The sequence below is a fragment of the Hemicordylus capensis genome, chromosome 6 (assembly GCF_027244095.1).
Source record: "Hemicordylus capensis ecotype Gifberg chromosome 6, rHemCap1.1.pri, whole genome shotgun sequence".
In the NCBI taxonomy this organism is placed as follows: domain Eukaryota; kingdom Metazoa; phylum Chordata; class Lepidosauria; order Squamata; family Cordylidae; genus Hemicordylus; species Hemicordylus capensis.
In genome coordinates, this window is record NC_069662.1 from 32,312,775 (window position 1) to 32,330,057 (window position 17,283).

Consider the following 17,283-nt stretch of genomic DNA (forward strand, 5'->3'; position numbering starts at 1 on the left):
CTTCCAAATGAACCTGAGCATTGCCTTTTAGGAAAACACTTTGCTAGAGCAACCTTTTACAGCCAACATTTCTCTTCCAAGCAAACAGAGAAAGATTACTGCTGACCCTTGAGTTTAGGAGGTACACTGAAGCAGCCCAAAATGAAGTGAGCAGGTCTGGTGATAGTACAGTATGTTAACCATAAAGATTTCCGTCTTTCTTGACCAATCCTATGGAAGATAAGCTGTGGGAAAACCAAACAGTGGTTAAAGAATTTATTCTTTTGGGATTTGGGGATATTCCAACTATTCGGGGCCTGCTTTTTCTGGTAATCCTGATGATCTACATAGCGACCATGGCTGGAAATATTCTCATTGTTGCACTTGTTGTGGTTGATCAGCACCTTCACACACCAATGTACTACTTCCTGGGGAATCTCTCTTGCCTGGAATCGTGTTACAGCTCAACAATCCTGCCCAGGATTCTAGCCAGTTTTGTGACTGGAGACAGATCCATTTCTTTCACTGGCTGTTTTCTACAGATGTACTTCTTTGGTTCCTTGGCCGCGACAGAATGTTTCCTCTTATCTGCTATGTCATATGACCGATATTTGGCCATATGCAAACCTTTGCACTATGCAACCATTATGAAGAATGGGGATTGCCTCCAATTAGTGGTCGGGTCTTGGATAAGTGGCTTTCTGGGGAATACAATTTTGTTTCCTCTGCTGCAGTTAACATTCTGTGGGCCAAATGAAATCGATCATTTCTTTTGTGACTTCAACCCATTATTAAAATTAGCTTGCAGTGATACTCATAAAATAATAATTTTAGCATTCATGATTGCTTGCATTTTCACATTGCCCCCTTTTCTCTTGACAGTGACATCCTATATTTACATTATTGCAACCATTCTAAAAATCCCTTCTTCTGTAGGGAGGCAAAAGGCTTTTTCTACCTGCTCATCACGTCTCATTGTGGTTACTATTTTCTATGGGACCCTGATGATTGTCTAAATGCTGCCTGACACTCAGACACTGAGAGACTGGAACAAAGTCTTCTCTGCCTTCTATACTGTCTTGACTCCTATGGTCAATCCCCTCATATATAGCCTGCGGAATAAAGAAGTGAAACAGGCCTTGAGGAAGATTCAAGAAAAAATCATTCCGGTTAAATTTTAACCTCAAAGTGTATATGACATTGAGGAAACAAATCCTATGGAACTGCAACAAAATAAGAGAGGTTAGATATGTAACATCTCATTCAACTTCCTATAATCAGTTGAACAGTGAATTATATTCAGCCATCTCGTCAGTTTAAGATAAGAGTTAAGATGGCTTTACATTTCCATCAGTGCTCTAAAAGCATGGAAATTGCAAGTTAAGGTGTCCATCTTAACTTCCATGCCATATAAACTGTAAAGTCTTTTTAAAGACTCATATATGCTGGCTATAGAAATGATGCTCCATGCAGCCACACTTTGCCTTGGTCTTTCAGCTGGACATTGGGCTGGGGAGGGATACTCATGCATTAAAAAATTGCATTGGACTTGTTGCTCCCAACTCTGCCTTCCAAACCCTCATTAGGCAGAGTCATTGATCTGCACCCTTTGTTATTTTTTTTCCTGTGTTACTATGGGGATTTGGAACGGTAATTATACGAAAATCAATAAATGGATGTTTTTCAAACCAGTAAGAGACACTAGTTGAGCATGGAGCTGAATTTTCGGGGGAATACTAAAAATACATTATGTATTTAAAAATATACCTTATCTGTGGCAAAAAAAAAAAAAATGTCTCCAGTAGTTAAAAGGTAAAACCACTGTATCTCAGCCATTTTTCAACAGATTTGCACCAAATTTGGAGGGGTAGTGTCTCTTGTCACCTAGGTGATACATACAAAACATAGGGAAATTGGATACATAATATAGAATGTTTGAGCAATAGAAAGTTCAGGGCTTATAATGGAAGAATGTTGAAATAACTCTCTATTAACTATACTGGCACTACCATGCCAGTACAATGTGTAAATTTGCATGGGTCATGAAATCCTTGATCTCATTGAGTGTAAAGCTCTAGCTACTATGGTCTGCAATTCCCCTTTGTGTTTAGCAACAAGCTGCAAGCAAAACTTTGGATGACCTGCAGAGCAGAGACCGCTCTACGGTAATAGGCTGGGCCCTGCTTCCAGGAGTGCCTTTGCTAACTCAATAGAAGGAGGAGTCAGTTTGCCTGGTGGAGACTACACATGTAATCTTCCTTTACTCCTGGAGCAGGCTTCAAGGATCTGCTGGTTCAGGCTAGTTTGTGTCTTTATTATACGTGGTTTAATGTGTGGTGTTGTAACATTCCTCTCCCCCACCCCTGTTCAAAGCCAAGCCCTTACCCCACTGGTAAAATAAACCATCTTTTGATGATGATGATGATGATGATGATGATTTTAATTGCCGATCCGTGTTGAGTGTGTCTAACCCCCAAACTTCCTACAACCTAGCTGTTTGGAGCACACTGCTGTAAAGAGAGGTAGCCCTGGGGCTAGACACCCTACCATTCCCAGAAGGACATTTATAGCATCTACATACTCTAGCATGCACCGCAGTGGCAGCAGCACTGAGTTTGGAGAGCCAACTTCAAATCTTGGGTACACATGTCATTAGAGGGGTGATTTTCATCATTTTCTCCTTCATTCTGATGCCAACTGGGATAACTGAAAATATATCCCTGACCCTCAGCAACATATTTTCAGGGGTCATGGTCAGCTTCAGAGTGAAGGGGAGATAGATGAAAATCACGCATCCCCGAAGTGCATGCAATATGTTCACTGAATCAGCGCTTCCTTACTCTGGATGTCAACCAGTACTTCCTGTCTATGATATTTGAGAATACTGGATGCTGATGGCTCTGGCACTTTGTCTAAAACCAAGGGGACAGTTCAGGAGGAATATGCATTAATTTGTGTACATCTCCCTCACCATTAATGAAATTATACCTTGTGTTACATGTTGTCGATACGGATAAGTTATTCTCCCTCTTTCACAACACTAGAACTAGAGATAATCCCATGAAACCAACTGCCAGGAAATTGAGGACCATCTGAAGGAAGAATTTGTCACACAGCAGATACTACTATGGAATTATCTGCCAAGGGATGGCCACCAGCTTGGATGGCTTTAGGCAGGGCTTAAACAAATTCATGGAGGACAAGTGTATAAATGGCTACTAGTTCTGATGGCTCTAGGCTACAAACATGCTCAGAGGCAGGAAGCCTCAGAATATCAGTTGCACAGAAGGAGCAGAAGAAGGAGCAGGCTTCCCCATAGGTTTCTGGTGGGCCACTATGTGAAACAGGGTGCTGGACTTGATGGGCTTTGGTCAATGATCTACTGACCCGGATAAAATTTAAAAGTCATTTTAAAAAATTGCCTGATTGCCTGATTGTTTTGTGGATTGGTTGGATGGCAGATAGTTGGATTCATGCCCTAACACTCAACCCACTTTGGTGTACCCAGGATCTACCCATGGGAAACAACTGGGTAATCTGAGTTCCCCGTTGTTCCCTATGGGTGAAACAAGCAGAGTATACACATTTTTCAACCCTGCCTTGCAAAAGAGCAACACTGCAGGACAGAAGCACACACAGTCCTTCCCAACACAGAACACATTTTGCCAACTACACAGTCCAAAGATGGCCAAAAACTAATCACTGACCCAGAATCCACTGCCAGCCACAGTGCCTGCACTGTAGTAACCACACAAGTTGCTCTCTCACAAACAGTTATGACTACTTACACAAGTTGTTAAAGCAGCACCCTTTGCAGGCATCAAACATAGCTCACTTAAGACAATGAACCTATTCTCATGCATGGCTAAAATCAGGCTAGGGAAGCCCTGCCCAATTTTAGCCATATGTGCAAACCAATGGGAGCAGTGAACCTGCCAGCAGCAGCTCAGTGACAAAACCTCCTGGATAGCCCACCTCTTAAGTCATGTTTGGTTTAAACTGACTTTAGTTTCTCAGAAGCTACCCAGTAGGTCATGGGAATGCTGCCAAATTGCTAGTAGGGGTGGCCATAAAACCAGGTTGCCTGGACTAGGCATGTTTGGTAGGGATCTGTGAATCGAACGGGTACAAAATGTTTTGACCCAAATCTGGCGGGTGATTTGTAGACAGAAAAAATCACCCCTGTGCTCCATTGCCCAGATTCGGGTACAAAACAAATCAACCCAGATTCGGACCTGAAAAATTCAGAGATGCAGACCTCTATTTTATGGCCAAAGTGGGTTGGGTGTTAGTGCCCAATGGCTGGAAGCTACCATCCAAATTTCAAAGAAATTGGGCAAAGGGATGATCTTTTTAAAAAAAAAAAAAAAGTGAAGACTTTAAGCTTTTTCCCATAGGGAGTAATATGAAAAGGGTGGGGGGGGGGTTGGGGTGTTTTTTTAAAAAATTGAATTTGGCATGTCTTTGTGGCAGATTCAGAGCAGTCACCCCAGATTAAATTTGTACCAGAATTTTCCGAATCCAAATTGAGATTTTGGTGATCCTCTCATTTCCCACCAGAGTTTCTACTCTCAGAACACCTCAGACATTGAAAACAGCAAAACCCAGTGCACCAAGGGCTTGTGCGTTTGGGGGTGGTTGGCACCCTATGTGCACTACATCACAACCCGCTCTGGGCCACCCTGGTGCCCCACAAGTGGAGTCATAACTAAGGCTGCTGGAATTCTCCATTATTCCCTATGGGAAAATGCTTAAAGATGAGTGAACTTCAAAAATCTTTTTAAAATCACCCCTTTGCCAAATTTCTTGGAAATCTGGGTGGTAGCTTCCACCCATTGGGCACTACCACCCACCCCACTCTTTTGCCCATGCAACCATTTTTTTTTGCCCTGAATCGATTTGGATTAGGATTCAGAAAATTGGGGTATAAATAGAATCTGAGATTCGGGGGAGGGGAAACAAATTGGGGGAGATTCAATTCGGCTACAAATCGAATTTAAAAAATCAGTTTGAGCACATCCATAATGTTTGGGTTTTGTGCACCCTCAAACATCCCCCAGTTCAGTTCAGTGTGTGTGTATTCATTTTTTAAAAAATAGACTTTTAAAAAAGTAATAAAACTCACCACCTCCTGCTCCAGGGGCCTCTTGTAGCTTTGAGGGGGTCTCCAGAGGTTCCCCTCCACCCATTGGCCTCCATTTAGTCACAAATAGCTCAGTTTGGGTGGTTTTTGGCCCATTCCAGGCTTCACCTCCATGGTCTTGGCCATTTGGGAGGCTGCTGCAGAAGCCCAATGCATGCGTCCTCTGCATGCGTCCTCTGCATGCGTCAAAAACTGCCTGAACTGGGCTATTTGTGATTAAATGGAGGCTGGTGGGTGGAGGGGGAACCTATGGAGACCCCCCTGTGATCATGGAGAAGCCCCCTGAGTGGGAGGAAACCCCAAGCTGAACCAGGAGTGTTCAGCCCAAGATCGGGCCTAACAGTGGGCAGTTGGGTTTGGGCGTGATTCGATACTGAAACATCAAACAGGCTCTGCTCGATGTTGAACAGGTTCAAATTTGAACCTGTTCGCACATCCCTAATTGCTAATTGGCATTGTTTATAGTCAGAACTACAATGGTATCAGATAGTCTTCTAACATCTGAAGTTTGTTCTTGATTAATGAATACATTATTGGCATATGCTTTCACTCTGGTTCGTCTTGCATTGGTCTAAGAATTTCACTTCTAGTGGAACAATATGATTGCACCTGGCTGTCACACTTAATCATGGTCCCAGTTCCAAAAACCCTCAAAACAGAACCAGAGTCCTATTACAGGACTATTACAGAATCCTCCTATCTGGAGGATTCCGGCAACCATCCTGTTTTGAACACTCTAATTTTTTCAGAGTATATTCTTTGGACCCCCAGGGCAATCATTTAAGAACATCAAGGAGCACTGAGAGGCAGGGGTTTGGATAGGGGAATCGAGATCAGGACCATAGAGTGGAGGAAGAGGGTTTCAGCACTCCCTCTACAACATCATCTTGCTGAAAATAACCTCCCCTCAGATGATATGCAAAGTTTGCCAGTTGGGGCAAATAGCATCTTGGGAGGTGGTCAGCAAGATAATGGTGCAAGGAGAGAGTTAACTCCTCCACCTGCTGCCACTGTGCCATGGACCTGATCCAGTTTGCCACACCCATGTACTGCTTTTTATAAAAGGGAGAAAAATGAGGAGAACTAACTATGGGATTCCAACATGCTTTTAAAATAACATCTAGTTTGACATTCATCCAGTTTGTGCCCTGGGGTGTCATGATGACCAAATAGCAAGTAACATGAGCCATAGCTTAAAAGATAGGGATGTGTGAACCAGTTCGACATTGAGCCAGTTCAATGTCAAACCACTTTGCTTCGATGGTTCAGGGTCAAACTGAACCATCCCCTGTTCGGTCTGACCCCGGACTAAACACCCCCCAACTATTCAGGGGTTCATGAGCTGTTTTTTTAACATAATTTTTTTAAGGCACTTACCCCCTCCGAGGGAATTGTTGGAGGTGGGGGTGGGGGTCCATGGAGGTTCCCCCTCTGCCAGCCAGCCTCAATGCAGCCCAAACTGGCCCGCTCAACCGGCTCTTCAGCCCGTTTTGGCCTTCCCCCTTGGTGCAGTGGCAATTTTGGAGGCCGCCGCACCTGAGGCCAATTGCACAGGCACAGCAGCATCCAAAATGGCCACCGTGCCAAAGGCGAAGGCCTGAACTGGCCAGTTTGAGCTGCATTGAGACCAGCGGGGGGAGGGGAAACCCCCATGGACCTCCCCACCACCTCCAACAACTCCCCAGGAGGGGGTAAGTGCCTTTTAAAAATTCTATTTTTAAAAAGGGTCACGAACCCTCCCGGACTGAACCAAACTGGGGGGGAGTTCAAGGGGGTGCTGGACAAAACCGGGCCAGCCTGTTCCATGCAGATCCATATTAAAAGAATGCTAAATGCAATAAGACGGTAGCAATAAGATTAAAGAGACAGCAGCAAATAAAATGGGCAGGAGATAAAGGCTGTCATTCAGACTAACACTGCCCTAGTGCAAGGCTGTTGTGCCAGCCAATTGGAAGTTTGGATTTCAGACTAGTGAAACAGTGCAACATAGCGTACTTGTGCAACCGATGGTGCTCCTCTTGCCATGAAACCTCTTCCTCATATGTTACAAGGAATCTGGCAAAGCTATCCCCATCCTTGTTGTGCAAGTGCACAGGACTTTGAGTGACTCTGACATCTGCTCAGCTGCAGGGGTGAATCTAATTGCACTAGTGCCACATTAATCTGGATACCACCCAATTATTGCACTTTCTCAGATGCCTTACTAAAGTGGTAGATTTTCACTATGCACTTGAAAGTTAGCAGTGAGTGGCCCTGATGAGCCTCACATGAAGCTTATTCAGGGAAATACTGAAGAGCCTAGTCTAATGAAGTCCTATTGTTCCAGTCTACTGCAGTCCAGTCCTGGATATCATCCTGGAATCTATGGGTTTAGGATGTATTACAAACATCTATTTTAAAAAAGTGAGTACTGGAAAAACCAAATCAATAAAGTTCAGTGCAATCCAGTTGGCAGGATTTTAAGCTGTTCAGCTCTGCCAGGATGGAAATCGCATCATTTGAGATTAAGCAGTGTGGAATACAACATAACACAATCCTCCACTGAATTGCAACTTATTAAATGTGCTGCCAATTATATTGCTATCCCCAGTTGACAATAGGAACCAGCCAGGCCAGCTACTCTAGGGAAGGCCAAGAGGGGTATAGGGGAGCCCACACCACAGAGGCTTGCAGTAAGTTCTCTGACTACCCTCCCACCTCCTCTGCCTCTTGGGAAGCCTCCCCCCCCCCGGCCCTTTATTCATAAAGGGGAATCCTCAGCCTAGCACACCCTTTTGTGGAGCAGGTCCTGTTCAAACTTGGACCATTCAAACCACCCCAGTTTGAGTCGAAACAAGGTTCAAACAGGAAAGCTTTGAACATCCCTAGCTATTTAAGATGACAATCACTAGAAATGCTGAGGGAAATCTCATTCCCCCATGTGAAAGAAAGATAATAAATACTGAGAGGACAAAATAGACTTCATACCTGCCAGCCAGATAACAGAGTCAACAATATCCTTATCAGACAAAGATATGCCATGGAGCAGGCAACTGAGAGAGATCGCTTGGCAAAGTTCATCTTTAAATAGCACAATCTCTTTGCCCGATATCCTGCTTTCCAGAATGAAGAGTGAAGATCTCACATCAGAAATTCCTTTTGGAAATGCCTTGTTATTAAAGGTAAATTATAGCAATACAGAGCTTGGCTAGCGAGTATAATGAGAAATCAAATGTGATTGGGAAGGTGGGGTTATCATATTGGCTATATCTACAATTGCCATAGGGTGAAATATAAGTTGTAAATTGATTTGATTTCAGGGGTCTAAAACCTCATATTCTGTCTCATTGAATTAAAAGTTCTAATATGTTTGCACCGGATCTCACCAAAAATATAAGGTAACTTGGAGTTTTCTGCAGAAGGAAAATAAGTGAGCAATTCTAAAGGAAACATAAAATGTGTCAATAAATTTAACATTTCTCAAGGAGAATCTGAAAATCCCTATCTCTTCCCTATGATGGTGGCATTATCCAAGTCCCCTTCAGAAACTGACATCTGTTCTTCTTGGTCCTTTTAAATCTGAAGGAGTGGATATGTGGGATAGCAATATAATATAGGGACAGTTCACACAATGCATCTAGTAGCATATGTGAAAAAGAAGGGGGTACCCCAAGACTGTGCTCACTGCAACATCCTCCATTTAATGTCCTGACATTCTCCTGGTATATGCCTTGACCACATGTGGAAGCTATCCATCCGATTGACCCTAAAATGCATACTCCAAATACTTGTTTAAATAAAGACCTGGAGTTTCCATGTAGTTTGGGAGGATGAACTTCACACGATCTAGGGACATGTTGGGAGTGCATTAAGATGCTCATAAAGGATTTTCTGACTGACACTCTCTTCTTCACATGTGCTGCCACCTGCATAACTTGAACTGGCACAAACAAAAACTTAGATGATGGGTGTTAGTGATTGTGTAAATGAAATCAGGCCAGACACATGGATGAATTTAAAATTGGGCATTGAATAAAATCTAGGCCAAAATGTTATTAGTCAACCAGTTATAACTAATAGGTGTTTGCAAAGGAAAACTTGGGGAAAGCTTAGTCTATCTTTAAAAAACAAAAACAAAAAAAACCTTTGTGTAATAAATGTGAACACAGGGCTGAACAGCCTAATTCATATGTTTGAATCAAACGCTTTACAAAAGCATTGAATCTGCAAATAAATAGATGGATAAACTAACATCAACATCCATCTCCAAAAATGCAACTAATGTAAACTAGTAAGATGTATCAAAGTTTCCACCACCCAAAAAGAAACTACAAAACACAACTATTGTGGTGGTGGCAAACGAATCAACAAAACAAAAAATCCTGCTCAAAAGCCAATAAGAGTGAAAGGGAAGAATTCTCCCACAGCCCGCACATGTGGTGGCCGGGCAAAAGACCCTGGGACTTCCAGAAAGGGAGGGTGGGAGAATGCAATAACTTCCAATACATGAGCTGAATAAGAACCACCTGCCTCCTATTTATACCATATTTTCCCACTTCTTGCAAACCTCACCATAGGAGAAATTGAAAAATGCCAGCCCATTATGTATGGAAACCAATCACCCCAACAGTGAATCCATAGTGGTAAGGTGCAATTATGCTGCTGATGAATTAGTTATGAAGTGTCAACTGAATGTCAACTTCTCCACAAGCACTACATCTTAAATCAATAGTGAGTTCCTATGAAGGCAGTAAAACGTGCTTCCTTTGATCTTAAAATGCAGCTTATTCAGCAGAAACTTTTATTTCTTACTTATTGAACATGTCTGAGAATCTTTAAGAAGGACTGGCTGACGATGTTGGAGGTGTAATTTGGATGTGGGAATGTTTACCACGTGGCTTGGTCCTCTCCTGTTATTTTTCCATTTTGACTAGGATTGTTAACATGACATTCCAGCTAGTATTGTCTGTTGAAGGTGTTTACATTCTTTATACAGATACACCAACATAGAAGCTTCATGTATCAACATCTAAAAAGAAAGGCTGGAGGTTAGCTGTTGACAGATCTTAACAGCAGCTGCACAAAATTTGGCAACCTTGTAGGTGGCAAAAGGTTTCTTATCTGCAAGGAGGATTGTGGCATAAAATTCAGCCATCCGGCCGAGAAAGCATGACATCAAGGGAGAAATAAGACTGCACCAGCTGTCATTATAAAAAGGGCAAAACAGAAGCACAAGGTGGACATAGTCAACCTCATGTGAGCCACAGGGGCATAACCGACTGGCCAGAGGGGTTTTCAAAAACCTTCCAGATAAAACAGCTGACAGTAAGGCATCATATGTGATGACTCCATAAAGAGGATTATTATAAAACCCTGGAAGGAGAAATATACTCCTGAATTGCAATATGTGCTCCCTGTCAGTGTTTGCATTGTTTGTTTCGTTCCCCCCCCCTCCAAATGAACGGTAAAGAAGAGTAAATTTCAGCTATTTGGTCTGATTTTAATGATTGTTTGTACTTTGAAGAAATTCGTCCTTAGAAGATTTTTAAAAATATTATTCTCATGTTAGGTTAGTGATCAAGGATTTCCCCCATGTTCTTATTTTCTTTTCTCTTTTTTTATTTTGCTTATATTATATTATCAATTTATATTATAGTATTAATTTATCAACTATATAATATATTATCAGTTTACCAGCTTATATTATAGTATCAATTGATCAACTAATATTTTAATGCAAAATAATGCAAAAGCATTGCATTAAAGATCACAATGTTTTAGGCAGGGGAATAAGAGGAGAAAGGACACAAAAGACATAAGAAAGACATTGGCTAGTACTGAACTAAAATGCATGCATTATTATAATTACAATGCATGAACTGAACTATTCTGAACTTAATAATACATTATGGTTTAATGAAGTTAAAAATAATGTGGAGGGGCAGAGAGGGATATGGAAAGGTTAAAATGGGCCCTGGGTATTTAAGAGAATGTCTTCTCGTCATGAACCCCACTGCCCATTTAGATCATCAGGAAAGGTCCATCTGTTATTGCCACCGGCTCGTCTGACAGCTACTCAGGGACGGGCTTTCTCCGTTGCTGCCCGAGGCTTTGGAATGCGCTCCCTAGTGAAATAAGAGCCTCCCCATCTCTGAAATTTTTAAAAAAGTCTTTAAAGACACATCTGTTCATCCAGGCTTTTAACTGATATTGTTTTAATTGTTTAATGTTGCTTTTAGAATATCGTTTAATTTTTTAAAAAATTGCTGTGTTTTAAATTTCTTGTTTTTGTTTTTAACTAATGTTTTACCTTTGTTTTTATCTGGTTGTAAACCACACACAGACGTAAGTTTTGGGCGGTATAAAAATATGTTAAATAAATAACAAATAAATAAATAAATTGAGAAGAGCTGGGCCTTAAATATGGAAATGATTAAAACAACACATTGTGAGGAGATACAGATTTCTTATTCTAATCTAGCACCTTTGTTATTGCCACTATATAACAATTTTCAGGGGTACTTGATCATATACATATTTCATTACATTTTTCCCTGTTTATTTTCCCTAAGGCAGACCAGGACAATCAAACAAGCATCACCCAATTCATCCTCCTGGGATTTGGAAATGACCCTGAATTGCAGATTCTTCTCTTCCTAATATTTTTAATTATCTATGTTCTAACTGTGTCTAGCAACCTGCTGATGGTTGGATTAATAATAGCTGATCACCACCTTCACACACCCATGTATTATTTCCTGGGTAACCTGTCAAGCTTGGAGATCTGCTACAGTTCAAACATATTACCCAGAATGCTGGCCCATTTCCTGACTGGGGACCGAACTATATCACTTGTCAGCTGCATGGCTCAGTTCAATTTGTTTAGCTCCCTGGCTGCCTCAGAATGTTATCTCCTGGCTGTCATGTCATATGATCGATATTTAGCCATATGTAGACCTTTACACTATGCCATCCTGATGAGTGGCCGGTTTTGCTTTCAGCTGGCAGCTGCCTCTTGGGTTTGTGGATTTCTTGCCAGTACCACTACCACATCTTTGTTATCCAGGATCACCTTCTGTGGCCTTAATGAGATGGACCACTTCTTCTGTGATTTTAGGCCCTTGCTAAAGCTGTCCTGTAGTGACACCAGTCTTATGGAACTTGTCACGTTCGTGCTCTCTGTTATATTCACTCTGCCCTCCTTTGTTTTAACACTGGCTTCTTATGTATATATCATCAAAACCGTTTTGAGAATTCCATCCACCACAGGAAGGCAAAAGACCTTTTCCACTTGCACAGCCCATCTCATTGTTGTCACAATTTTCTATGGAACCCTCATGATTGTGTACCTGCTACCAGACACCCCTGTGCTCCAAGCCCTCAACAAAGTTATCTCCTTCTTCTATACTGTTTTGACTCCTATGGTCAATCCGCTCATATACAGCCTTAGAAACAAAGAAGTAAAGGAAGCCCTGAAAAGGGTGGTTTGGAAGCTTCTGCCATTCACAAGAACTGAGGGGATCCAAGTTGGCTTCAATCAGTTACATTAAAACCAGCTATTAGAATCTTGTTATAGGATGACAGCTAGACTAATATTGTTCTTACACAGAAAGGCTGCACTAGGACCAGGATGTTGCACTAGATAGCTCTGCTATGTCGGGAGCTTACTTTCTGGACTAGTGTTGCACTAGGACCATCGGAAGATGCATTATACCAAGTTAGACCATTGGCCCATCTAGCTCACTTCTGTCTACACTAGGGCTGCACAAATTATGGACAACTTCCATCATACCCAGCCACAGTGGCCAACAGAGTTGGGCAGTCCTGTTCTACACAGACTGGCAGTGGGTTCTCCAAGGTTGCAGGTGGGAATGTCTCTCAGCCCTATCTTGGAGATGCTAGGGAGGGAAATTGGAACCTTATGCATGCAAGTGTGCAGGTGCTCTTCCCAGAGCAGCCTCATCCCCTACAGGGAAGATCTTACAGTGCTCATACATGGAGTCTCCTGTTCAAACGCAAACCAGGTCCACTCTGCTTAGCAAAGCAGACAATTCATGCTTGCTACTACAAGACCAGCTCACCTCCCTTAGCTTGCACATAAGTTTGCACAATGAGTTTACTCAATCAGCTGTGAAAATTCTTACTCGTCTTATTTAGATGGTAGGGAATGTCTGTGCAAAAGTGCAACTTCAAATACCCTACCAGCTTTGCAGAGCGGTGTAACATTCTTGCAGGTGTGCAACTTTGTTGTTTAAGAGCAGCATTAGTTTGGGTGTCAGCCAGTTTCCTGCTTATGCTATTTGTCATGGGGGAATTGCAGTGGAAGTACCAAAACAATTGGGTATTTGATAGCAACCCATATGGAGGTCACAATTTCACTTTATCTGACAGGGCAGTTTAACAATAGTAGTCCACAAGTTCCAGGGATTTCTTTGTATTGTGCAGCAGGATGTGAGGAAATTCCTCCAAAGTGGGAATTCTCTACATATTGCAGGGTTCTCAGGGTTCCCCCAATGAGTAACTGAAACTCACCAAATGCCAGGATTCCTCCCAAGGAGAATTTTCAGATAATTTGATCAGTTTCTCCACATCGCCCAGGTAGCAACAAAACCTTAGAACCTTTGAACTGAACCAGTTTGAATTCAAACCGGTTCAAAATCGAACTGGTTTGCACACCCCTGCAGTGCACCCTTACCTAATCCCAATGGGTGACGCACCTTGTCTCCAGGCAGCCCCATTGCCCTAAAGCAGAAGCTGCCCACCTCAACCAAGCTAAGGTCAGGTCTCTGCCCCTAGTGGCACTCTCTCTCACTGAAGCCATCAAGCCTTTCCGGGAAGTATCACTTGACAGAGTAGAGTGGTCCAGATCCTGGTTCCCTGATCTGCCAAGCCTCTATGGAGTAGACCTGTCCACTCTATTGCCAATCACACAGCTGAAGGTGCTCACCAACCTCAGATGTTTATCCCCACCACACCATACAGGTGAAAGTCAAAAAATTAGAATATCGTGCAAAAGTCCATTAATTTCAGTAATGCAAATTAAAAGGTGAAACTGATATATGAGATAGACGCATTACATGCAAAGCGAGATAAGTCAAGCCTTAATTTGTTATAATTGTGATGATCATGGCGTACAGCTCATGAAAACCCCAAATCCACAATCCCAGAAAATTAGAATATTACATGGAACCAAGAAGACAAGGATTGTAGAATAGAACAATATCGGACTTCTGAAAAGTATAAGCATGCATATGTATTCAGTACTTGGTTTGGGCCCCTTTTGCAGCAATTACTGCCTCAATGCGGCGTGGCATGGATGCTATCAGCCTGTGGCACTGCTGAGGTGTTATGGAAGACCAGGATGCTTCAATAGCGGCCTTCAGCTCTTCCGCATTGTTTGGTCTCATGTCTCTCATCCTTCTCTTGGCAATGCCCCATAGATTCTCTATGGGGTTCAGGTCAGGTGAGTTTGCTGGCCAATCAAGCACAGTAATCCCATGGTCATTGAACCAGGTTTTGGTACTTTTGGCAGTGTGGGCAGGTGCCAAGTCCTGCTGGAAAATGAAGTCAGCACCCCCATACAGCTCGACTGCGGAAGGAAGCATGAAGTGCTCCAAAATCTCCTGATAGATGGCTGCGTTGACCCTGGACTTAATGAAGCACAGTGGACCAACACCAGCAGATGACATGGCTCCCCAAATCAACACAGACTGTGGAAACTTCACACTGGACTTCAAGCATCTTGCATTGTGTGCCTCTCCATTCTTCCTCCAGACTCTGGGTCCTTGGTTTCCAAATGAGATGCAAAAGTTGCTCTCATCAGAAAAGAGGACTTTGGACCACTGAGCAACAGACCAGTTCTTTTTTTCTTGAGCCCAGGTAAGACGCTTCTGACGTTGTTTGTTGTTCAGGAGCGGCTTGACAAGCGGAATACGACATTTGAAGCCCATGTCCAGGATCCGTCTGTGTGTGGTGGCTCTTGATGCACTAACTCCAGCCTCAGTCCACTCCTTGTGAAAGTCCCCAACACTTTTGAATGGCCTTTTCCTGACAATCCTCTCCAGGCTGCGGTCATCCCTGCTGCTTGTGCACCTTTTTCTTCCACACTTTTCCCTTCCACATAACTTTCTATTCATGTGCTTTGATACAGCACTTTGGGAACATCCAACTTCTTTTGCAATTACCTTTTGAGGCTTTCCCTCCTTATGAAGGGTGTCAATGATGGTTTTCTGCACAACTGTCAAGTCAGCAGTCTTTCCCATGATTGTGATTCCTAATGAACCAGACTGAGAGACCATTTAAAGGCTCAGGAACCCTTTGCAGGTGTTATGGATTGATTAGCTGATTGTAGTGGGACACCTGGAGCATAGACTGTTGAACCTTTTCACAATATTCTAATTTTCTGGGATTGTGGATTTGGGGTTCTCATGAGCTGTACGCCATGATCATCACAATTATAACAAATTAAGGCTTGACTTATCTCGCTTTGCATGTAATGCATCTATCTCATATATCAGTTTCACCTTTTAATTTGCATTACTGAAATTAATGAACTTTTGCACGATATTCTAATTTTTTGAGTTTCACCTGTACTTCCAAATGAACCTGAGCACTGCCTTTTAGGAAAACACTTTGCTAGAACAACCTTTTACAGCCAACATTTCTCTTCCAAGCAAACAGAGAAAGAATACTGCTGCTGACCCTTGAGTTTAGGAGGTACACTGAAGCAACCCAAAATGAAGTGAGCAGGTCTGGTGATAGTACAGTATGTTAACCATAAAGATTTCCCTCTTTCTAGACCAATCCTATGGAAGATAAGCTGTGGGAAAACCAAACAGTGGTTAAAGAATTTATTCTTTTGGGATTTGGGGATATTCCAACTCTTCGGGGCCTGCTTTTTCTGGTAATCCTGATGATCTACATCGCGACCATGGCTGGAAACATTCTCATTGTTGCACTTGTTGTGGTTGATCAGCACCTTCACACACCAATGTACTACTTCCTGGGGAATCTGTCTTGCCTGGAGACGTGTTACAGCTCAACAATCCTGCCCAGGATTCTAGCCAGTTTTGTGACTGGAGACAGATCAATTTCTTTCACTGGCTGTTTTCTACAGATGTACTTCTTTGGTTCCTTGGCCGCGACAGAATGTTTCCTCTTATCTGCTATGTCATATGACCGATATTTGGCCATATGCAAACCTTTGCACTATGCAACCATTATGAAGAATGGGGATTGCCTCCAATTAGTGGTCGGGTCTTGGATAAGTGGCTTTCTGGGGAATACCATTTTGTTTCCTCTGCTGCAGTTAACATTCTGTGGGCCAAATGAAATCGATCATTTCTTTTGTGACTTCAACCCATTACTAAAATTAGCTTGCAGTGATACTCATAAAATAATAATTTTAGCATTCATGATTTCTTGCATTTTCACATTGCCCCCTTTTCTCTTGACAGTGACATCCTATGTTTACATTATTGCAACCATTCTAAAAATCCCTTCTTCTGTAGGGAGGCAAAAGGCTTTTTCTACCTGCTCATCACATCTCATTGTGGGTACTATTTTCTATGGGACCCTGATGATTGTCTACATGCTGCCTGACACTCAGACACTGAGAGACTGGAACAAAGTCTTCTCTGCCTTCTATACTGTCTTGACTCCTATGGTCAATCCCCTCATATATAGCCTGCGGAATAAAGAAGTGAAACAGGCCTTGAGGAAGATTCAAGAAAAAATCATCCCAGTTAAATTTTAACCTCAAAGTGTATATGACATTGAGGAATCAAATCCTATGGAACTGCAACAAAATAAGAGAGGTTAGATATGTAACATCTCATTCAACTTCCTATAATCAGTTGAACAGAGAAATATATTCAGTCATCTCATCAGTTTAAGATGACAGTTAAGATGGCTTTACATTTCCATCTGTGCTCTAAAAGCATGGAAATTGCAAGTTAAGGTGTCCATCTTAACTTCCATGCCATATAAGCTGTAAAGGCTATATAAGCTATAGAAATGATGCTCCATGCAGCCACACTTTGCCTTTGTCTTTCAGCTGTACATTGGGCTGGGGAGGGATACTCATGCATTAAAAAATTGCATTGGACTTGTTGCTCCCAACTCTGCCTTCCAAACCCTCATTAGGCAGAGTCATTGATCTGCACCCTTTGTTATTTTTTTTC

The 17,283-nt window shown here is 42.3% G+C and overlaps 2 protein-coding genes and 1 pseudogene across 2 annotated transcripts; all 3 read left to right on the plus strand.

Annotated features, from left to right (window-relative positions):
• Positions 1-212: 212 nt before the first annotated feature.
• Positions 213-1,160, plus strand: LOC128331236 (olfactory receptor 1440-like; annotated as a pseudogene).
• Positions 1,161-8,226: 7,066 nt separating this feature from the next.
• Positions 8,227-12,651, plus strand: LOC128331237 (olfactory receptor 6C4-like). The gene is made up of 2 exons (XM_053264590.1): positions 8,227-8,283; positions 11,674-12,651. The coding sequence occupies exons 1-2, from the start codon at positions 8,227-8,229 to the stop codon at positions 12,649-12,651; spliced, it is 1,035 nt and encodes a 344-aa protein (XP_053120565.1).
• Positions 12,652-15,908: 3,257 nt separating this feature from the next.
• Positions 15,909-16,856, plus strand: LOC128331238 (olfactory receptor 1440-like). The gene has a single exon (XM_053264591.1). The coding sequence runs from the start codon at positions 15,909-15,911 to the stop codon at positions 16,854-16,856; it is 948 nt and encodes a 315-aa protein (XP_053120566.1).
• The last annotated feature ends 427 nt before the right edge of the window (positions 16,857-17,283 follow it).

What these genes read in the sequence shown, in the direction of transcription:
- LOC128331238 (XM_053264591.1), top strand. Translation starts at nt 15,909, where the DNA reads ATGGAAGATAAGCTGTGGGAAAACCAAACAGTGGTTAAAGAATTTATT.
- LOC128331237 (XM_053264590.1), top strand. Translation starts at nt 8,227, where the DNA reads ATGAAGAGTGAAGATCTCACATCAGAAATTCCTTTTGGAAATGCCTTG. An exon ending in GAAATGCCTTGTTATTAAAG is followed by an intron (nt 8,284 to 11,673) that starts GTAAATTATAGC and finishes ATTTTCCCTAAG; the next exon opens with GCAGACCAGGACAATCAAAC.